Genomic DNA, 24,437 nt, shown 5'->3' with positions numbered 1-24,437 from the left:
ATGATTTGACAAACATTTTGCCAATCAAATGAATGCGAGAGAGTTATATTTACATCGTATTTTAAAATTCAGGAGTTCTCAACTGAGTACTTGCAGCCTACTAGAGGTAATTGAGGAGGTCTCAAGGGGTCCATCAGTGGTTCTGTCTTCAGTATGTAGACAGTTTAAAGTAAAGTTAATAGCACTCCCCTAAGGTGACAGTATCCCAGGCACAACATCTTACCTTCCAGCCTTAAGTCACCAATCAACCACAGCACAATATCGCCTGTGTGAAGGCCCTGCACAGGGTGTGGGGAAATAGACCACCACTAGGCCCCATAGGTTAATTGTCAAGGAGGCAGCATCCAGTTTCACCGAGTACAATCATTTCTGCTCATTAGTAACAAGGAAGGTGAGAGAGAGCCAGCATGGGCCTCAACATATTGGTCTGATTAGCACTCGAGCAGCTTCCATGACAGCCTTAGTATAATTTTACCAAGCTTGGCGAACTGAACCAGGAAGAACACTGAGCATGTCATGCTCATTGAAAGACCCTCCACATCGACCAAACTGTTTTTCAGCACAAGTACCATATTTCAAATTAAAACAAAGTAGAAGAGAAATGCATACAAACTTTTAATTGTACAAATAATTTCTGAACAGAAAATATAGTGTTGCATTACGGGGTCCAATGAATTATTTTATAATATAGGAGGGGGGGGTCACAGAAGCAAAAAGGTCGTGAATCCCTGTTCTAATTAAAGTACTTATTATATGAAAACTGGTAAAGAAATGCGAATAAGCTGCGATGCACAGCTAGCATCAAATTCCTCCTGTTTCAGCCCATTCATAAACAGCAAAATTAAATTTAGTTTATGTTTGTTGTATCATACTTGTCATCAATGTTTTAAGATATTACTTTCCCATATATGTTAGGCTAGAATTAAAGGGACTCAATTATTCACAAAATTCATTGTTCAGCAGAAGTAGATCCTCTCTACTGTGGAGTTCTTGATTCATTCACAGGAGGTTGGCATCACCAGCAAGTAGTCTAACAACACCAGGTTAAAGTCCAACAGGTTTATTTGGTAGCAAAAGCCACAAGCTTTCGGAACAGGCTGTCCCTTCGTCAGGTGGGTGGGAGTTCTGATTACAAACAAGGCACAAAGACACAAGCTTAATTAAGCTTAATTAGCTGTAAAGGCTCAAATTCCAATCATTATTCATGTAAATTGAGTTTGTGTCTTTGTGCCTTGTTTGTAATCAGAACTCCCACCCACCTGACGAAGGGACAGCCTGTTCCGAAAGCTCGTGGCTTTTGCTACCAAATAAACCTGTTGGACTTTAACCTGGTGTTGTTGGACTTCTTACTGTGTTTACTCCAGTCCAACGCCGGCATCTCCACATCATGAGCAAGGCCAGCATTTAATGCCCATCTCCAATTGCCCTCAGGAAGGTGATTATGAGCCACCTTTTTAAACCACATCGCTGTGAATTTCCTTCCCTGAAGGACATTAGTGAATCAGATGGATTTTTAATTACAATCCAATGGCTTCAGATTTACCATGACTGATAGTAGTGTTGTGTTCCTGATTTCGTTAATTATTGATTTTATATTCCCCAGATGCCATGGTAGGATTTGAACTTTTATCAATGGATTATTAGTCCAGGCCTCTGGATTACTAAATCCTGTAATGCAGCCCTTTGCTACCATATGCCTAAACTGTGTAACTGTATATGACTTGGGCTACTGTACTGCAAACAAAATATTATTGCAAGTCGTAAAAGTATAGTTCAACATCCACAAGCTTTAGCATTACTTACACCCAGGAGTTCCGATAGTCACAGAAACATTTCTGAATTATTTAGCTTCCTTACCTGTTTTGCAAACATCGAACTGATGGAAATGACAAACTTGCCTTATTCTAGGACAATGTTTCCGGAAATAAACTGTCATAGTAACAAACACAATTGTGTTGCTCTTTTTTTTAAAAAAATTAGAAAAAGCATACATTTTCCACTGCCCAAATTATCTCCATGAAATCTAAGCAATTGCAGAACTCTTGGAGAACTGCAGATCACAACCAATATAAGCATTGTTCACTAAAAGGTTACAGGAGAAGCATTACAAATTTCACTGGCATAAACAATGTCTTTGCTTTACTTTATACTTGGACACAGTTCATCAGCTAATGCCATACCTGACGAATTGCATAACCATTTTCATACTCCGAATGCAATGACTGAGATGGGCACCTTAAAGGGGTCACAAGTACAAGTAAATAAAGCAAACATGTCTCCCAGCATCAGTAGTGTTGAAGCTGTAGTGCACTTACTGTTTTCACAATTGAATGGGATGAGAATAACTAAGATGGTGGGGGGGGGGGGATGCACCGCTCCCATTTGTACACTTGCAAAGATCCGTCAACAAAGTACTGATCGTATAAATCCAGTCACAAGCCTTGTCAAAAGAAAACCCATCATTCAATAAAAGGGAAAAAGGTAGCCGGCATTCTCAGGTCTGTGTGGTACCCACCAGCAAAACATGTTTCTTTCGGCCATGGTCTATAACTGGTGCACATTATGTCATTTGTTCCTAAATAAGGTCTTACTGGAAAATAGAAGGTACTGAAGGAAGTATGATTGAAGAGTTTAAAATGATTTGGGGATTCAGGAGATCAAACGCATAATTTGTAGATTTACAATAAAGAAAATTACGAGTGGACTTGCTAAAGACTTGAATGGATGAGACGGTGAACATCTGAGACATGCAAAGAGAGAAGGTGCTAAAACAGTGCTGGGAAAATATGTATTGTGGCCAAACGGGCCATCTAAAATGGTGATTTGTAAAGCACTCTGGGACAATTGGGCAAGAACTAAAACGACAGGCTGCAGTTTAAAAGACAGAGACAAACAGGCTGCAACCCTGACGAATGAATAAACAGGATATGTTTCATCTCCAGGATGAAAGAGACTTTATGGTCACCCTGGGTTGTGTACCAGACATGAGGGAGCCATGGCCCCATGTTTGGGGGGGGGGGGGGGGGGGGGAGGTGTGAACTCTATGTGCCTCCACCACCTACAGGCATGGCCATTGGGTACACACCCAGAGATCGGTGTGGCAGCACCTGATTGGACTCTTATCGATCAGGGTGATCAAGCCCTGATCAATTGGCAAGAATCAGGAGACCGCCCAAAAAGGACACGAAACCAAGGAGGGATAAAAGCTGCTGCACAACAGAAGAAGCTCTCCCTTTCTCTCTTTCTCTCTCTCTGATCCCACGAACGAGCTACAACAACGGTGAACATCACCAGCAACGACCAGCACGAGGAGAGCCACCACACCCGAGAAGGAAGGAAGATCAGAGCCAGAGTGCCAGACCAGACCAAAGGACCAGACTACGCAGAGGATGACCAAGACCATTGCACAGATAAAGGCCAATATCTGCTTGTGTACTTGCCAGTCACGCAAAGTCAAGTCAAGGTCTTGTATGGGACTTGAATTCTAGTATTTTCCTGTAGGATAACTTATTGTTGGTTGGGTGGGTGATTATTGATTGTGTGGGTTTAAATAAATATTGGTTGTACTAATAAGACGTCTACTTGTGGTTATTTGTCCACCGTATAAGGGTTAAAACAGATTGTGCGGCAGATAAGAGTCAACAGTATGGGGGTGCTGGATCAAAAAGGGGCAAAAATTAGTGAACCTTTTGTTTATCATTAGAACATAGAACAGTACAGCACAGAACAGGCCCTTTGGCCCACAATGTTGTGCCGAGCTTTATCTGAAACCAAGATCAAGCTATCCCACTCCCTATCATCCTGGTGTGCTCCATGTGCCTATCCAATAACCGCTTAAATGTTCCTAAAGTGTCTGACTCCACTATCACTGCAGGCAGTCCATTCCACACCCCAACCACTCTCTGCGTAAAAAACCTACCTCTGATATCCTTCCTGTATCTCCCACCACGAACCCTATAGTTATGCCCCCTTGTAATAGCTCCATCCACCCGAGGAAATAGTCTTTGAACGTTCACTCTATCTATCCCCTTCATCATTTTATAAACCTCTATTAAGTCTCCCCTCAGCCTCCTCCGCTCCAGAGAGAACAGCCCTAGCTCCCTCAACTTTTCCTCATAAGACCTACCCTCCAAACCAGGCAGCATCCTGGTAAATCTCCTCTGCACTCTTTCCAGCGCTTCCACATCCTTCTTATAGTGAGGTGACCAGAACTGCACACAATATTCCAAATGTGGTCTCACCAAGGTCCTGTACAGTTGCAGCATAACCCCACGGCTCTTAAACTCCAACCCCCTGTTAATAAAAGCTAACACACTATAGGCCTTCTTCACAGCTCTATCCACTTGAGTGGCAACCTTTAGAGATCTGTGGATATGGACCCCAAGATCTCTCTGTTCCTCCACAGTCTTCAGAACCCTACCTTTGACCCTGTAATCCACATTTAAATTACTCCTACCAAAATGAATCACCTCACATTTATCAAGGTTAAACTCCATTTGCCATTTTTCAGCCCAGCTTTGCATCCTATCTATGTCTCTTTGCAGCCAACAACAGCCCTCCACCTCATCCACTACTCCACCAATCTTGGTGTCATCAGCAAATTTACTGATCCACCCTTCAGCCCCCTCCTCTAAGTCATTAATAAAAATCACAAAGAGCAGAGGACCAAGCACTGATCCCTGTGGCACTCCGCTAGCAACCTGCCTCCAATCCGAAAATTTTCCATCCACCACCACCCTCTGTCTTCGATCAGACAGAAGTTTAACAACACCGATCAGACAGCCAGTTACTTATCCAATCGGCCAACTTTCCCTCTATCCCACACCTCCTCACTTTCATCGTAAGCCGACATGGGGGACCTTATCAAACGCCTTACTAAAATCCACGTATATGACATCAACTGCCCTACCTTCATCAACACACTTGGTTACCTCCTCAAAAAATTCAATCAAATTTGTGATGCACGACTTGCCCTTCACGAATCCGTGCTGACTATCCCGGATTAATCCGCATCTTTCTAAATGGTCGTAAATCCCATCCCTAAGGACCTTTTCCATCAATTTACCAACCACCGAAGTAAGACTAACCGGTCTATAATTACCAGGGTCATTTCTATTCCCTTTCTTAAACAGAGGAACAACATTCGCCATTCTCCAGTCCTCTGGCACCATCCCCGTGGACAGTGAGGACCCAAAGATCAAAACCAAAGGCTCTGCAATCTCATCCCTTGCCTCCCAAAGAATCCTAGGATATATTTCATCAGGCCCAGGGGACTTATCGACCTTCAGTTTATTCAAAACTGCCAGGACATCCTCCCTCTGAACATCTATTTCCTCCAGCCTATTCGCCTGTAACACCTTCTCTTCCTCAAAAACATGGCCCCTCTCCTTGGTGAACACTGAAGAAAAGTATTCATTCATCACCTCGCCTATCTCTACTGACTCCATACACAAGTTCCCACTACTGTCCTTGACCGGCCCTAACCTCACCCTGGTCATTCTTTTATTCCTCACATAAGAGTAAAAAGCCTTGGGGTTTTCCTTGATCCGACCCGCCAAGGACTTCTCGTGTCCCCTCCTAGCTCTCCTAAGCCCCTTTTTCAGCTCATTCCTTGCTAACTTGTAACCCTCAATCGAGCCATCTGAACCTGGTTTCTTCATCCCTACATAAGCTTCCCTCTTCCTTTTCACAAGACATTCCACCTCTTTCGTGAACCATGGTTCCCTCACTCGGCCATTTCCTCCCTGCCTGATAGGGACATACCTATCAAGGACACCCAGTATTTGTTCCTTGAAAAAGTTCCACTTTTCATTACTTCCTTTCCCTGACAGTTTCTGTTCCCAACTTATGCCCCCTAATTCTTGCCTAATCGCATCATAATTACCTCTCCCCCAATTGTAAATCTTGCCCTGCCGTACGGCCCTATCCCTCTCCATTGCAATAACAAAAGACACCGAATTGTGGTCACTATCTCCAAAGTGCTCACCCACAACCAAATCTAACACTTGGCCCGGTTCATTTCCCAGTACCAAATCCAATGTGGCCTCACCTCTTGTCGGCCTATCCACATATTGTGTCAGGAAGCCCGCCTACACACACTGCACAAAAACTGCCCCATCCGAACTATTTGACCTACAAAGGTTCCAATCAATATTTGGAAAGTTAAAGTCCCCCATGACAACTACCCTGTGACCCCCACACATATCCATAATCTGCTTAGCAATTTCTTCCTCCATATCTCTATTACTATTTGGGGGCCTATAGTAAACTCCTAACAACGTGACCGCTCCTTTCCTATTTCTAACCTCAGCCCATATTACCTCAGTGTGCAGATCCCCCTCGAAGTGCCTTTCCGCAGCCGTTAAACTATCCTTGATTAACAATGCCACTCCTCCACCTCTTTTACCAGCTTCCCTACACTTAGTGAAACATCTATACCCCGGAACGTCCAACAACCATTCCTGTCCTTGTTCTACCCAAATCTCCGTAATGGCCACAACATCATAGTCCCAAGTACCAATCCACGCCCCAAGTTCATCTACCTTGTTCCGGATGCTCCTTGCATTGAAGTAGACACACTTCAACCCACCTACCTGTCTACCGGTACCCACCCTTGACCCGGATACCTCCCCCAATACCTCACCACCCTCACTGACTTCTGGACTACAACTCCTTTCCCCACTCCCCTGACAAATTAGTTTAAACCCCCCTGAAGAGCCGTATCAAATTTCCCTCCTAGGATATTGGTGCCCCTCTGGTTCAGGTGCACCCCATCCTGTTTGTACAGGTCCCACCTTCCCCAGAATGTGTTCCAATTATCCACATATCTGAAACCTTCCCTCCTACACCATCCCTGCAACCACATGTTTAACTGCACTCTCTCCCTGTTCCTCAACTCGCTATCACGTGGCACCGGCAACGTACCAGAGATGACCACATGTTTTGTCTTGGCTCTCAGCTTCCAGCCCAGCTCCCGAAATTCCTGCTTTAAATCCCCGTCCCTTCTCTTACCTATGTCGTTGGTACCAATGTGTACCACGACTTGTGACTGTTTCCCCTCCCCCTTAAGAATCCGGAAAACACGGTCGTCACGGACCTTGGCATCCGGTAGGCAACATACCATCCATGAGTCTCTTTTGCTGCCACAGAACCTCCTATCTATCCCTCTAACTAACGAGTCCCCAATAACTATTGCCCTCCCGCTCTGCCCCTTACCCTCCCGAGCCACAGGGACGGACACAGTGCTGGAGATCCTCTCACTGCGGCTCACCACTGGTATGTCATCCCCCTCAACCATATCCAAAGCGGAATACTTGTTGCTAAGGGGAACGACCACAGGGGATCCCTGCACGGACTGCTTCCTCCCAGCCCCTCTCACCGTCACCCATCTGTTTTCATTCCTCAGAGTAACTGTATCCCTAAAGCTTCTGTCTATGGCCACCTCTGCGTCCCTAATGATCCTAAGTTCATCCAACTCCAGCTCCAGTTCCCTAACACGGTTTTGGAGGAGCTGCAGATGGGTGCACTTCCCACTGATGTAATCAGCAGGGACACTGTCGTCGTCACTCACCTCAAACATAGTGCAAGAGGAACATAGCACTGCCTGCACACTCATCCCCTCTAGATACCTTGCCAGTACCAGGTAGAAACAGCAAAAATGAATTAAACTCACCCCTGCTCGCCCTGTCCCCCGAAGCCCTGTGAGCCAAAGCCTTATAGCTCACACTCTGCTTCCCACGCACTCCACTGCCCGCTCCCGACGCTGCCCGCTGTATACTGCAGCCTACCTTTTATACTTCGCGCGCTTAAAAAACCCTTCCCAGACTCCTTAGCAGCCCACTTCCGGTTTTCACTTTAAACTTAAGAAAAATACTACTACAAAAGTAAAGGCAAAAAAAAAACACACACTAGCTGACTAAATAAATAAATAAATAATTCAATCAATCTCTCACCAGCACTCCTGCCTCCAATCACTCCCACTCAGTTTGCTCCAGTGGAACAATCTAATCTATTAAAATCTAATAACAATCATTGTTATTAGATTTTAATTCTCAAAAATTGTAAAATTGGAAAGACACATTTGGACACTCGAGTTCCTTTTATTTTCTAAGTTACAAATTCATTTTGGTCTTTCAGCAAGCAGTTTTTTTTCAACAAATCACATGACTTAACTAAATGACCAGCAAGACACCTGGGGAGAAAATAGTTGGGGGTGATTCTCCCCAAAAAATTCTAAGTGTCGAATTCACATAAAAACTGGAGTAAATCACGCTTTTTTTTCAGCGGGAGTTTCAAAATGAATCTCCCACACACTACACAAGACAGAGTGCACTAGCGCAAATCAGTCTAAAAATCAGTGGGCGGGGCCTATCCCTGCTGGAGAGGCTGGCAGCGTAGCGCTGAGTGGGCCACTGTGCATGCACTAATCTGTCAGCGCCAAGATTGCTGGTCATTTGGCTCTCCACTGCCAGCCTCCTGATCACTGGCTAGCTCTGCCACTGGCCCTGCGACACCCCTGGATGTGTCCAGGTCTCGCCGCCACCTCCCCGCCTTCATCTCCCCTCACCACATCCTCCTTCCCCCTCAGCCCTAATCTCCCAATACATCCTCCCAGCCCCAGTCCCACCCCCACCCAGATGGCCAGCCCCAATCGCTGGCCTCCCTCCCTCTGTCACTCAGCCCAAATGCAGAATGGCAGCGGGAACCCCCACCCCCCACGAAAGGCCCCGTCCCCATTTGGCCCCTCGCACTGCTGGATGCCCAGTGGTCAATGCCAATACCAAGCTGGCAATGCCCAGGGACACGCTCCCACACCCAACCCTCTGAGGGGCCTCTATTGCCCCCCACCCCTTCACTCCAGCAGGGTCAGGCCACCAGCTCCCCAAAAGTATACTAAACTTGGCTGGAGTGAACCACTCCTAGTGCAGGAAGTTAGGTGGGATGGGAGATGCTAGCAGGCTCGGAGGTTCAGTCCCGGGCCTGCTAATGATATTCAAAATATATGGTACTGAACGTTACCACAATTTATGCAGCTCTGCACAGATTTCTGGCGCGGAGCTGATGGCGCCAGTAATCTGGAGGCCATGGCACCCAGGGGGTAGCCTGCGAAATGGCCTCCCCTTGAGACAACATTGACAAAAACAAAATCTGTACATGCAATCATAACTTGCCCAACCTTTTTGTCATCATATCACAGTACTTGCCATTGGCAGCTAAAATAAATACATGAAAATATAAACTAACAACATTCCTTCCAATGCCACTACTTTTAAAATAAGATTTGGTAAATGAATGGGATTGGTAAAAGAATTCTCAACAGATATGTCCACTGGATAGAGATCAGAGAAAGCTTTTTCTCCCCCCCAGAGAATTGGGTCGATTGGTCATGCTGAATTGCCCCCAAGTGTTCAAAGAGTTGTAGCTTAGATAGATTAGCCATGGTAATTGCACAGGGTTACAGGGATAAGCAAGGGGGGTGGGCCAGGGTAAGATGCTGTTTTGGAGAGGCGATGCAAACTCGATGGATGGAATGGCCTATGGTTCCAATTATTCAACTTTACCATACCTTGCCAGCAATATGTTGCATTACATTGAATCATGGTAGACTGTGAATCTCCTATTCAAAATAAACAGATGCACTCAAAGTGCAAAAATCTATTTTGAAACTTATAAAACATGGTCAGAAAATTATTTATTCCACAGAGATGCACATTCTTAAAAAACACCTATACAGACTATTCCAAAGTAGCAAAACTGCAAAATGATCTGGGCTCAGGATAAAATAGAATGTTAGCTCACTTTAAAACATTTTGGACATCATGACAGGAGCAACACTTGAAACTAATTATTTCATTTTTGCACAAAATAAAATTCCTTTTGCCAAAAAGCAAGCCTTAAATGAGTCCACAATTCATTCCTGCCCATCTCCCCACACAACCACACCCACTTCCCAATTATTGCCGAAGGGATGCTGGGAAGCAACAAGTCGTGTGAATGATACTTTTTGAAAATAACATAAGCAATCCTACATGAGAACCGATGGTTTTTCCCTCAATTTCCACATGCCTGACCATTCTTGGGTTCAGAAGTCGTAGATAAAAAAAATTATTTTGTCTGAGTATTGCAATCAAGTAAGCATCATTTGATGTTAGGATATTCAAGAACCATCATTTGTCAACACAGTAAGGAGTTCACAAAATAAGTTATGTGCTCTAATTTTCTCTATTTTTATGGATAACAGAGGTTAAGTGTACAAAAAGTTTAATTTTCAAGTAAAGGAAAGAGCATGCAAGTTGCCACATTTCTCAGTCCTTGAGCAGAAACAAGTGAGCCGGTCAATTGTTGAGTAACTCCAGGAACAGGGAAGTTCAGGACTAATCTGATTAGGGTGTTCATTTACAAGCGAAAGCCACAGAACAATCAAGATGTTCGCTCTCTAATTGACCACAGCGAGGAAGCACAGGTCCGGCAGCAAGGAAGCACAGGTGAGAACACCGTCATCCCTTTGCCTCAAATTAGACATCTCATACTAAATGAAGTTCAGATCTTGGAGTGAGGCAAGGACTGACCAAAGTTGCTGTCCAAATTGAATGTTGGCAAAGATCCTGGATGGGCCTGTTATTTAAAAATGACTCGCATCTTGTTTGTTTTATGTATCAGATCATTATTGTGCTCTCTGTCCAAATGCATACTGATTTACGCTGCATAATCTGAAAATGTCACAGAACCACACATACCACCTAGCTCAAGCATGATCATCCTAAAATAGATCCCACAACTGATACAGGAAAGCAACATCAGTTCAGTGAATGGTGACTTTAATCAAAAGTGTTGAAGAATAGTTTGCTTCCTTTTTTTATTACTGCCACAAATAGGCTTACATTAACACTGCAATGAAGTTACTGTGAAAATACCCTAGTTGCCACACTCCGGCACCTGGTTGGGTACACAGAGGGAGAATTTAGCATGGATAACGCACTTGACCAGCATGTCTTTTGGACTGTGGGAGGAAACCGGAGCTCCCGGAGGAAACCCACGCAAAGACGGGGAGAATGTGCAGACTCTGCACAGACAGTGAACCAAGCCAGGAATCAAACCCGGGTCCCTGGTGCTGTGAGGCAGCAGTGCGAACCACTGTGCCACCATGCTGCCCACTCAAAAATCATAGCATTAGTGCTGCTCATCACTAACCGGAGTGATGGGGACATGTGGGAAGGCTACTGAAGAGGATACTCAACTCCTGAGATCTCAAATAAACTGAGCATTTATAGCTGAAATGGTTTCTGCCATCAGGTGAATATGAAGAAGGTGATTTTGGTTTGATGCAAGAGGAGGAGCCATCAGATAGAAAATTGGTCCAGCAGCGAGGAATCACAGGTGAGGGCAGTTCAAAAGAACATCCTGTCAACCCTTGGCATCAAATTAGACATCTCATACTAAATGAAGTTCAGATCTTGGAATGAGGCAAGGACTGACCAAAGCTGCTGAACAAATTGAATGTTGGCAAAAGTCCTGGCTGGGCCTGAGTAAGATGGGCTTTCGGAGAGTTGGTGCAGACCCGATGGGCCAAATGGGCTCCTTGGGCACAGTAGGGATTCTATGGATTCTAAGATGGTGGTGAGGCAATTTCATAATGGTGATTTTAATTTTAAGAAAACAATGGAGTGGATCGCCAAAGAATTTCAGTGATCAGTAGCACCAAAGGTTCTACCAATTAAACTTCAAATCAGTTTTCATTAATTACTGTAAATTTGGCAGAAGATCAATCAGGAAACCTCCCAAGAAAATTTCCAGTTTAAAAGTCACAACATTTATGGTACCAGTGCCAGTGTACTGGAGTGAAACAGTATTAATATGCTCAGTAAGATGAAGGCAGACAAAGCAGAGATCTGGCCTCAGGACAGGTCCTCTGCTTATTTCTCCAAGCCTTGCCATTTTGCACTTCTCTCTTTAGACCTTTGTAGGAGTCTCCCATTTTCAATTTCAAATGGTCTTGCTCCATCCTTCTCTCGAATGATATTTCTTAACTTTCTAGACTTTGAATAGCCGCTTTTCTCAAGGTCCACGTTTCAACCCCATACAACACAGGGTGGGATCGAGGATCGGCCATTAATTTATTCAATGGCTGAGCAGACTCTTGGCTTTTAATGAACGACTGCTCCTTTTTTCTGTTATGTTCCAAATACTTCAAGTTGTCACAATAAAAAACTCAAGCTTTGAAGTACTACAACCACCCAAAGTATTGCACAAAAGTATATTAAATGCAATCATACCTTTATATGATTGTATTCACTCTTATTGCTGGTGTCAGCTGAATTGAAGATCGTAGATTTGCTCTCTGATCGTGGTTTGCCGTTCTGACGAAAAGGACTTGACAATGGTAACCCAGCAACACTGATTCCATCTAAAACGCACAAGAGACAGAAACAATTTTAAAGCAAACCACAAGAGTATTACTACACACAACTGCTAATTATTCAAAAATATTTAATCAATTCCCTTAATTTATGTAAACTACAAAATTTTAAAAAATTATAGAAACAAAGCATTACAGGACACAAATAACAAAATGCGACATCTCAGTATTCCCGATTTGATAATCAGGAAAGATTGCAGCCACTTACATACACAAAAAACCAAAGGTGTTCAGCCATTTACAGACATAAAAGACGAAAGGTGTTAAATAAATAACTGATTTTAAGAGCTTAATATTGTATTTTTTTTTAAATTGAGGTTTTAAAATAACACAAACACAATCAAAAGGTTGGAACAGAGGTTAAGCAAATAGCTTTATTGGGAGACTTCTTCCTTCTGCTTCCATGTGCTACTGACTACAAGACTAACCAGAACACATGATGTAATGATATATGATTTGCATCAATATGCAATCAAGTGATCAGACTTATTTTATCCAACATATTATCTTCACATGCGAATCAATATACTATCATAACATTCCCTTAAATAAGACATCCATACAATTGAACACTAATATGCACACAAAGAGGTATCCCTTGTGAAGTAGAAACAATGATAATGGTTAACAGTATTTATATAGATCAACTGTAACACGAATACTTGGAATACCAATCCTCAAGGTGATGCTGACATTTGGAACCGTACTAGTCATCGGCTGACTTGATGAGGCCTTGCAACAACTACACGAATGTGTGCCTTTGAGCCGTCTGCTCTCTCATCCTAAAGATCATGGTCAGGCTGACTGTTATAGAGTCACAGAGTCGGACAGTGCAGAAAAGGCCCTCCGGCCCATCACATCTGCAGTGACAATAACTAGCATTAAAGGCACACTAATCCTGCACTTGTCCTAGATCCGTGAAAGTTAAGGTATTTCAAGTGTTCATCCAAATATGTTTTAAAGATAAGGTTTCCAGCCTCCACTACCTTTCTAGGCAGTGCATTCCAGATTTCCAACACCCTCGAAGTGGAATTCCATTTTTCAAATTCCCCTGTCCTTCACCCTAAAACTACACCCCTTCATGAATGACCCCTCAACCAAGGGGAACAGCTGCTCCATACTCACCCTGTCCATACCCCTCAATCTTATACATCTCAATCACCTTAGTCTTCTCTGCTCTAAACAAAACAATCCAAACCTATCCAGTCTCTCCTCGTAGCTCAAATGCTCCATCCCAGGCAACATCCCAGTGAACTTCCTCTCTAGCGCCATCACATCCTTCTGATAGTGAGGTGACCAGAACTGCACACACTACCCCAGCTGTGGCCTAACCACGGTCTGTATGACTCCAACATTTCTTCCTTGTTCTGAGACTCTATACCACGACTAGTAAAAGCAAGTGTGCCAGATGCCTCTTAACTATCCTATTCACGTGCTCTGCAGCCTCCAGGGATCTGTAAATAATGACCCCAAAATCCCCCTGTTCCTGAGCTATATAGTATGCTGCCATTCATTAAATACTCCCTTGTCTTGTTTCTTCTTCCAAAGTGCATCACCTCACACTTATCAAGGCTAAATACCATCTGCCACTGCTCTGCCCATCTGACCAGCCCATCTATATCTTCCTGTAACCTACAACCATTTTCTTCACTATTAACCACCCTACTAATCTTGGTGTCGTCTGCAAACTTGCTTAACATTCCTTCTCTTCTTCCCCTCTCTCACCCCCTTCCCCCAACCCCCACGCCCCATTTTCCATCTAAATTATTTATGTGCATAACAAACAATAAGGGTTGCAGTACTGATCCTTGTGGCACACCACTGGACACCATCCTCCAGTTACTCGAACAACCTTCTTCCACTACTCTGTGTGTTTTATTACTAAGCCTGTTTTGGATCCATGTCACCAAGTTTCCCTACTTTCCATGTGCTTTAACCTTCTCAATCAGTCTTCCTTATGGGATCTTGTCTAAAGCTTTGCTAAAATTCATATAAACTACATCAACATTCTGTCCTTTAGAATTTTGTCCAAAAGTTTCCCAATCACTCACCCTTAGTCTGTAATTTCCTGGTCACCACCCTTCTCACAAAAGTGACGCTCAGATCCAATTCAGATGGGAAGTTATGCTGAACTTTTATAGTGTCACAAAGGTGCAATTACGATATTACAGATTTTAAGAACAACTGTTTTAAAGTCACATTTCTGTTTTCAAACCTTTATGTTTTTCAAAATAGAAGTATTACGGACATCACGGTATCTTCCGGTGTTTATTCAAACTCATCAGATTCATACCTCTGGAGCTGGTTACAAATGGTCAATAAAAATGCAAAAATTCCTCCAAGCATATCCATCAAATTCTAAAAGGTGTGAAAAACCTTTACTTCTGAGGGAACAGGAAACAGGAAGCATTGTGGCACAGTGGTGAGCACTGCTGCCCGGCAGGGACCCGGGTTCAATTCCCGGCTTGGGTCACTGCCTGTGTAGAGTCTGCACGTTCTTCCAGTGCCTGTGAGAGTTTCCTTGGGTGCTTTGGTTTCTTCCCACTGTCCAAAAGACATGCTGGTTAGGTACATTGACCATGCTAAATTCTCCCTCAATGTACCCAAACAGCAGCCGGAATGTGGCGACTTGGGGATTTTCACAGTAACTTCATTGCAGTGTAAGCCTACTTGTGACTAATAAATAAATAAACTTTTAACTTTAAAAACAGGAAGGGACTTCAACATAACTGTTATCGTCCTAGTGGAAATTTATCAAAATTAACATTGCATCCATTTGATGCTTTGAAACGCTGTAAAACTTTTTTAGGAATTTGTTAGGAACAGGAAGGATGTCAGAAACACCTTCAGGGGATCAACTGCTATTTTGCTGGACAATCGACAAATAACATAACCATCGAATTAGTAAGGAGCAGGAAACCGTATCTCTCCCAAAAACCTATTGAGCTACTGAGTCAATCTGAAAAGGTAAATCTCCAAATAGTTGACTGCAGAAGCCATCACAGCTGCTAAACCATAGAATCCTTACAGTGCAGGAGGCCGCCATTCGGTCCATCAAGTCTACACTGATCCTCCAAAAGAGCAGTTTACCCAGGCCCACACCCCCACCCTATCCTCATAACCCTGCACATTGATCATGGCTAATCTAACAAACCTATACATTTTTGGGCATTAAGGGGCAATTTAGCATGGTCAATCCACATAACCTGCACATCTTTGAACTGTAGGAGGAAACTGGAGGACCCGGAGACAGCCCACACAGACACTGAGAAAACATGCAAACTCCACACAGACAGTCACCCAAGGCCAGAATCAAATCCGGGTTCCTGGCACTGTGAGGCAGCAGTGCTAATTACTGTTTCCACCATGCCTCCCTAATGTTTCAACTCCACTTCAAAAAGAAGTCAAAGAATGAGCCAATTAATCAGAAACTGATTTGAAATCTCATCCTTAAGTTTTTTTAAACTTTAACTGATTTTAAATTTTGTTTCTGTATTTTAATAAAAAACCGCACCAGTTTTACCCATGTAACATTCAGCAGAAATTTTTATAATAAACTAACCGCTATCTTGTTTAAGACTAAAGCTCATCTACTGGGTTATTCTCAAATTGAACCACTCAAGAATTAAAATGGGGGACCACATACAGACATTCTTAGTTCATGGACCATTATAACGGAACACTTTAACATGGTTGTGACAAGAAAGCTCTGGCTAGGCCACAACCTCAGCAATCATCGAACTCTGATCACCATTCTTACAGAAGGATGTGAATATCCATGAGAGTAAGGAGGTTTCATGGCACAGCGGGTAGCATCCCTGCCTTGGAGCCAGAAACTCCAGGTTTGAGTCCCATTCCAAGACATGATGGCGACAGAAGGTACATTCATAGCATGACCGAACATGTTGATTATCAATGTGCAAATTCTTCCAATGTGCTTCTGGCAGGCTGAAGAACAGGAGACATGCCTGTTGCACCATGCTTAATGCAAAATAATACCGTTCAAGCTACAGCCTCTAGCTTCAGGTTCATGACAAAGAAAATACAAGCTACGGAAACAAACATATGCAGGTGCTTTGTCTGCTTCATACACTCCCGAGAACGGGAAGAAAATAGAGAAAGGGAAGATCCTCGAATGTCCAGAGGAGATTTATCAGAATGGCTCCGAGGATGGGGTATTAGTTATACTGTTAGATTAGAGGAGCTGGGAGCTGCTTTTTTTGTAGCAAAGGCAAAAGAGGAGAGATTTTGTAAAGGTGTACAAGGTCATTACAGATTTAAATAAGGTTGGTAAAAAAATGTGATTCCATGAGTTAATGGTGGAATGACTAGGGAAGACAGATTTCAGGGTTTCAGCAAATGATGTGAGGGGATGTGAAGGATAGCTTTTTTTTACTCAGTGGTGAACTGGAACACACTGTCTACAAGGGTGATGGAAAGGGAGACAATTAATTATTTCAAAAGGAAATTAATGGACATTGAGGGAAATAATTTGCAGGTCAAGGGAGTAGAGCGGGGAATGGAACCTAGTATTCTACAAAGAACTGGCTTGGACTCAATAGGTCAAATGACCCCTTCTGTGCTGACTTGACTACTTTCTTCTGCCTTTTAATGCGATAACTGAACACTATACTTGCATATGAATTGCAGCAGGGTTAAATCCCATCAACTTCACTTTGTTAATACCCTGTGTGGCATTTCTGTTTGCATGCTATAATTTCATCATTTGATTTAGGATACAATGTAGAAATAATAATTTTGAAAGACGGAAATTCATTGACGATTCTGAACATTAAAAGATGTATAAGTTAGCCATATGAACACAAAAAAAAGGCATTGAACATTATCAAAACAGGCCCAACTTCAGTTGCTACAGCAATTTCTCTGTTACGGTTTATCAGCTATGTGAAATAAATTCTTAATGTGAAAGTCACTTATCTTCTATGACTAAGACATCTATATAATACAATACAAATATTATGTTTGTGAATGGCAATTAAATTTGCTTGAAGTAGAGTAAAAGAATGTCATGTTCTTCTTGTTAGCTAAAATAAGGAACATAATAACACCGATCCACTGAAAGATAAATCGTGAAATGCCCAAAGGAATACAACTTCTTTGTAATAATGTCAATTTTACAATTATGTTACTGACTTCAATTCTTTCAGTTGCCGGCTTGAATTGCTGATCCATCTGAAAATACAAACTTATAAATTTATAGCACTACAAAAACTTAATTAATGTCAGGCAATTTTGTGCATCTCTCAAAATAAAAGTCCCTCTTCCGATCATGTTATCCTATGATCAATAATAATTATGCCATTGTTTGTTAAGGAAATATACCCCTCAAAAAAGGCTATATTTTACAAAAGTGAAACCACACCTTTGTTCTTCAGCAAGAACAAAATACTCTCTGCTGGTACTGTTTTTTTTATTCAGTCCTTACAAGTAGGTCGTCACTCCTGAGCTGGAGAAACATGTGATACCAGTGAAATTATTACAGGTAGCTAGTAATTTTATTTGTTGCATTTAGAATAACTGGACATCAACAAATCAAAAATTAACAAGATATGCACCTCCATAAGATGTTCTTATGATATCAAATGGAACTAGTTTAGCATCAATGAAGTACATCTTAATTAAACTCACAAAGAAAAAATGGATAAAGGCAAGGAGAATTTATGTAACTCAATGTTATTGCTCTTCTGCTTGGAAGACAAGATAAATGACAGTCAGTAATATTAGCATTAATCAAGCTGTTGAATGCACCAATCATTGCATTTAGTTAAATGCTTGTATATTTTTAGTAAATTAAGTTGCCTCCAGCATTTAAAACATTATCTCCTACTGGTGACTAATTGTGTTCTGATTGTTCCTGGATCTTGAACACCATGGGCATCAATATTCTCAAAATTAAATGAGCCATCAATGAAAAAAGGCAGGATGTTGATCACTGATTACTTCAATACAAAAAGCAAATACTTTTAACAATTTGAAATTAATGAACATTTAGTACATTTTAAAACTCAAATTTAATACTACTAATTTAGCTAAATTATATCAGATCACTTTGGAATTTATTATTCATTTCAATCCTACAATAAATGCATCTTCCACACAACACAATGCGTTGGGAAGGATGGAGAGAATATGCACAGTGACATACACCAAGTATGAGGTTGTCCATTTTGGCAGAACAAAAATAGAAAGGCAAATTACTACCTAAATGGAAAGCAGATTCAAAGTCCATTTGGGCAGAGGAATCTGGGTGTCTACATTCATGAATTGCATAAAGTCGGTATGCAGGTGCAGCATATAATAAAAAAGGCAAATGAGATGTTGGTATTTATTTCATATGGGCTGGAGTATAAGAGAAATGTTGTTGCAATTGTTCAGGGTGTTGGAGACCATATCTAGAATAACATCCAGTTTTGGTCTCCTTATTTGAGAAAGGATTTGGTGGCATTGGAGGCAGTTCAGAGGAGGTTCACCAGACTGATTCCAGGGATGAAAGGGTTGAAAGGTGTGAGGAGAGATTAAATAGTTTGGGCTTATACTCACTGGAGTTTAGAAGGATGAGAGGGGATCTGATCGAGATGCATAAAATTTTAAAAGGGATTGAAGTAGTAAATGTAGACCAAATGTTTCTTCTTATGGGACAATCACGAACAACAGGTCACAGGTATAGGTTAAGAGGTGGTAGATTAAAAACTGAGATGAGGAGGAACTACTTCTCACAGAGGGTGGTGAACTTGTGGAACTTGTTGCCCCATAGTGCGGTGGAGTTTGAATTGTTGAATAGTTTCGAGGAGAAGATAGATACATTTCTAATTTAAAAAAAGATAAAGGGGATAAGGGGAACAGGCGGGGAAGGTGGACTTGAGACCAGGGAGAGATCAGTCAAGGTTTGATTGAATGGCGGAGTAGGCTTGAAGGGCTGAATTTGCCTACTTCTGCTCCTAATTCCTATGTTCCTATGGACATATCTGCATTGTTAGTAGGTTAATACGCTGGGGACCCAGGTTCCAATTCCACCACGGCAGACAGTGGTATTCGAATTCAATAAAACTTTGCAATCAAAAGTCTAATGACGGCCATTGCCATAAAAACCCATCTGCTTCATTAAAGTCCTTCAGGGAAGGAAATCTGCTGTCCTTAACTGGTCTGTCCTGACCTACACATGACCCCAGACCCACAACAATGTGGTTGACTCCTGAATACCCTCTGAGCTGAAATACTCAGTTGGATTCAACAGCTACAAAGAAAGCAAAAAGGAATGAAACTAGAAATCAGCATCAGCCTAAACACCAGGAACGACAATGGCAAATTCAGCTCCGTCAGCCAAGCAAAGTCCTCCTTACTAACATCTGAGGTCTTGTGCCAAAATTGGGAGAGCTATCTCATGGACTCGTCAAGCAACAGAATCATACCTTACAACCCCACCATCATTCCTGGTTGTTAAATCTGTTGTACTGAGGCTTCTCCTGAACAACTATTCCACAATCAGACGTCATGCAACACAGCTCTATATTAGGTCTTGTCACTCCACACTCCAAACGTAAACTGCCCACTATGAGTGGATCCCAACAGCTCACCCCACACTGGAGGTCACATGGCCCATTCCCTTAAAAGAGGCTATGCCCCAACATGCATAACACTGGGTATGTCATGTCCCACTGCAGGAGAGTCACAGCAGCAGTGGTGTACTGGGGATAGTTTCCTACAGCAATATATCATGGAGCCAACCTGAGAACAGGCTATTTTAAAAGTAAATTACTACGGATGCTGGAATCTGAAACAAAAACTGAAAATGTTGGAAAATCTCTCTGGAATGCTAGAAAAAGAGACCATCTTGGATCTGGTAATGGGTAATGAGCTAGGTTTAATAAATAATCTCAGAGTAAAAGATCCCCTAGGAATTAGTGATCATCACATGATAGAATTTGATATTCAATTTGAGAGAGAGAAGCATAGGTTGGAAACAACTGTGTTTAACTAAAATAAAGGGAATTACACTGAAATAGGATAGAGTTAGCTAAAGGGGACTGGGAGGATAGATTCACAGGAAAGATAGTAAGCAAGCAGTGGCATGCAGTTATGGAAATAATTCATGACTTTTAGCAAAAACCTTTCCTCCTTACTGGGATATAAGAGGGACAAACCAACCATGGCTAATCAAGGAAGTTAGGAGAGTACTAAGTTGAAAGAAAGAAAATACAAAGAGTCAAAAGTCAATGATAGCCCTGAAGACTGGGGTCTTCAGAATCAGCATAGGAGGATTAAAAAGATGAGAGAAAATAAATTACGATGGCAAACTAGCAAAGAACATAAAAGCTTCTCTAAATATAAAAAAAGGAAGAATAAGGTCAAAGTGAACAGAGGCCTCTTCGAAATGAATCTGAGGAGTTAGTTATGGGGAACAAGGAAATGGCAGAGGTGGTAAACAGATACTTTGCATCAGTCCTTATGGTGAAAGATACTCCAAACATCCCATTAATACTAAAGAATATGGGAGAGGAATTAAGTATCATCACCATCACTAGAGAAGTAGTATTAGACAAACTAATGGGGCTAAAGGCAAATAAGTCCCCTGAGCCTGATGGCTTGCATCCTAAAGGAAGTAGTTAGAGATTGTGGATGCATTGGTCGTAATTTTCCAAAAACCTTGGATTCTGGCGAAGTGCCAGAGAATTGGAATACTACCAATGTGACAACCCTATTAAAAAAGGGAGGAAGACAAAAAGCTGGTAACTTTAGGCCAATTAGCCTAACATCTATTGTCGGAAAAATCTTGGAATCAATTATTAAAGAAGTAATACCAGCACATTTGGAAAATCATAATTCATCAAGCAGAGTCTGCATGGCATCATGGAAGAGAAATCGCCTCTGACTGATTTATAATAGTTTTTTGAAGAAATCTCAACCAGAGTACATAGAGGGTAACCAGTAGATGTATTGTATTTGGACTTCCATGCAGCCCTCAACCTTATTTATTCAGTGATTTATCGGAATTTAAATTGAGTAATAAGGCATGGTCTTTATTTCTTGAAGCTAACCTTGGAATTTCTAGTAATCACTGAACTCTCCGAGATAACAATATTTTCAAGCAACTTCTGTACGATGTCAAACCAAAGGACATAAAATTCTCAGTGTCCAATCATGAGTCTCCCATCAATTAGTGGAATCGGCCAAAATTGCAGTAAGCTTTTTAATACATGAAGCAATGGCTCAAACATGACATCCATCATTTACTGAAGCACTCTGCAGTAGATGGAGTCAGTTCAGCATTCTTTATTTCCTCGAGTGATATTTTAAAACTACTAATTGCTTGCACAGCAATATTTAAATCCTACACAAACTCAAGTTTGTAAAGCGCTGATAAGTATAGTCTTCAGCTAAAAAAATTGCCAGCCAATGCTAGAATATACAAATCAGTTTTGGATAAGAAATCCAGTTTACACATCAAATACTGCAATTTTGGCAGATTCCACTAATTGGAGGGAGACTCATGATTGGACACTTTTTATGCCCTTTGGTTTGACATAATCGCAGAGAAGTTGCTTGAAAGCATTATGTGATCATGGAGAATTCAGTGATTATTAGAAATCCCCAGGTTGGCTTCAAAAAGTAGAGACCATGCCTTATTACTCCAGTTGAATTCTGATACAAAATTGCCTAATAACGACGATTAAAATGGCTAATTACATAGATATGAAAAAAAAGCAAGTTCCATCAGCTAACCACCAAATATTGAAAGGGAAATTTAACAGCTTAATATGAAAGCAAATATTTCATATAACAAAAGGGTATTCATGTAGTTACAACCCAGAACTACTTCCCTGACAACTTGTTGCCTCAGATTTATTATCTCAAAATCTACCTGCTGTCTAGTTGGAAACACAACTTTAGAGGGAACCAAGGTGGTTTGCCTACATCCCCATAATTTTTTTTTTAAAAACACAAGCTTTACTAGCCTTCAAAGCGCATTATATAAACACCACCATTACAGATTTCATTAGACATTCGTTGGACATAGATGACAACTAATGATATTTGGATTAAATGACGATGTGTGTATAAATGGCCATATAGACCAGTTGTGTCGAAAGGCTATTTCTGTGCTGAAGATTTTATGCAACTTGATGTATGAACCACTCACTGTTTCTCTGTTGTAACTTTATACATCTCACTGTCTTTTCTTCACGTAGTCATTGTCAATATCCATCTGAAGCAAAACTGTTTTTTTCACAATCTTCCTCTCTATATCCATCCACAGCAATGACTTTCTAGAGCACCAGTGAACACCATTTCCTCAGGAGCAAAATAAATCTCATTATATTTTGCATTTTTAAATCTGCACTGAATTACATTTTCCTTTATACAATCACTCTATCACAGTGCATTTCATTCTAATTTCAAATGATTGCACAAGATGCTGCATTTAATTCATTCTTTTTGCTGACTGCTGACCAGCTACCGTGCATTCAAAGGGTGGCATGGTAGATTGTGCAGCAGCATGCTGTCAGGGGGCAGGGAGATTCAGGGTTGATTTGCCTACTTCGTCAGGTTTCTAGTCTCAGTACCTGCTGGCTGCAGAGCAATAGACTCGGTCCAGTCAACTTCAGCTGTTGAGAATGAACAGTGACAGCACTGCAGTAATCCACTCCTGTGCTACTAAACCCAAGCCAAGACTGACACCAATATTTTGCAAATCCAAGAGGATCACTGCATGTAGCAGCATTCTCAATCTAGTTCAGTGGTAGCCCTCTTCCTATAATTCGGAAGGTTCAAGCAACAATCCAGTACTGAAGGGCACCCTTTTGTACACAATCGCTTGGTGCTCAAGAACTTCAACATTGCCAAGAAGAAAGATATGGTGCCAAAGATTGAGTGCAAAACAAGAAGCTTCTGCCTTGGTTCTCAGCGATATTCAAGTACCCCCTTGTTGAAAGCATTATCTTTCAGGTGATACTGAAACTTTGTCTGTCCAGGTGAATGTAATGATATCCTATTGCATTAACTTGAAGAAAAGGATTGAAAGCAGTAAACATAACGTCATAGAGTCATAGAGGTTTACAGCATGGAAACAGGCCCTTCGGCCCAACTTGTCCATGCCGCCCTTTTTTTTTAAAACCCCTAAACTAATCCCAATTGCCCGCATTTGGCTCATATCCCTCTATACCCATCGTACCCATGTAACTATCTAAATGCTTTTTAAAAGATAAAATTGTACCCGCCTCTACTACTACCTCTGGCAGCTTGTTCCAGACACTCACCATCCTGTGTGTGAAAAAATTGCCCCTCTGGACACTTTTGTATCTCTCCCCTCTCACCTTAAACCTATGCCGTCTAGTTTTAGACTCCCCTACCTTTGGGAAAAGATATTGACTATCTACCTTGTCTATGCCCCTCATTATTTTATAGACCTCTATAAGGTCACCCCTCAGCCTCCTGCGCTCCAGAGAAAAAAGTCCCAGTCTATTCAGCCTCTCCTTATAACTCAATCCATCAAGTCCTGGTAGCATGGTCTCCCAAAATGCAAATTATATTTAATAATGGAGAGGATACAAAAGATACAATGTTAATTACTTAATGCTTTTAAATACCTTGGTCTTTTTGTGCAAGCTCAACTTATAAATCAGAATCTGTCCCTTTCTACTTTTATTCTTTATCCACACTTTCCCGGTTCTTGCTTTAAACTTGTTACATCTGACAATAATCACTGACCTGAAACAGTAACTTTTTCTTTTACCACAAATGCTGCGTAACTGTTTGAGTATTTCTAGCATTTTCATTCTTTTGGTTCAGATTTCCAGTGTCTGGAGTATTTTTTGTTCCTTCTTTCATGTCTTGCTTTCAATCTTGACCACAACAGTTGTAGACAATTAGTGGAACCTAGCAAGCCTCATTTCTATGTTTGACCTTTGGCAATGTGTCAAGACTCAAATCAAGTCTCCACATTTTTCTTAGTTCTTTGACATCAGCAGCATAGCACACACACAGGATTGGTTCCTCTTCCTAT

At 41.7% G+C, this 24,437-nt stretch overlaps 1 protein-coding gene across 1 annotated transcript in view; it reads right to left on the bottom strand.

Moving 5' to 3' along the window:
* Positions 1-24,437, bottom strand: part of trappc9 (trafficking protein particle complex subunit 9) — a 353,332-nt gene that overhangs the window by 170,087 nt on the left and 158,808 nt on the right. Inside the window, exon 17 of the mRNA XM_078215491.1 lies at positions 12,273-12,403. Within this exon, the coding sequence (XP_078071617.1) occupies positions 12,273-12,403 (131 nt within the window). The remainder of the gene's footprint in view (positions 1-12,272; positions 12,404-24,437) is intronic.

Source organism: Mustelus asterias, chromosome 7 (assembly GCF_964213995.1).
Source record: "Mustelus asterias chromosome 7, sMusAst1.hap1.1, whole genome shotgun sequence".
NCBI lineage: Eukaryota > Metazoa > Chordata > Chondrichthyes > Carcharhiniformes > Triakidae > Mustelus > Mustelus asterias.
Note: the sequence above shows the minus strand (reverse complement) of the source record. Positions and strands in the feature narration are given on the sequence as shown.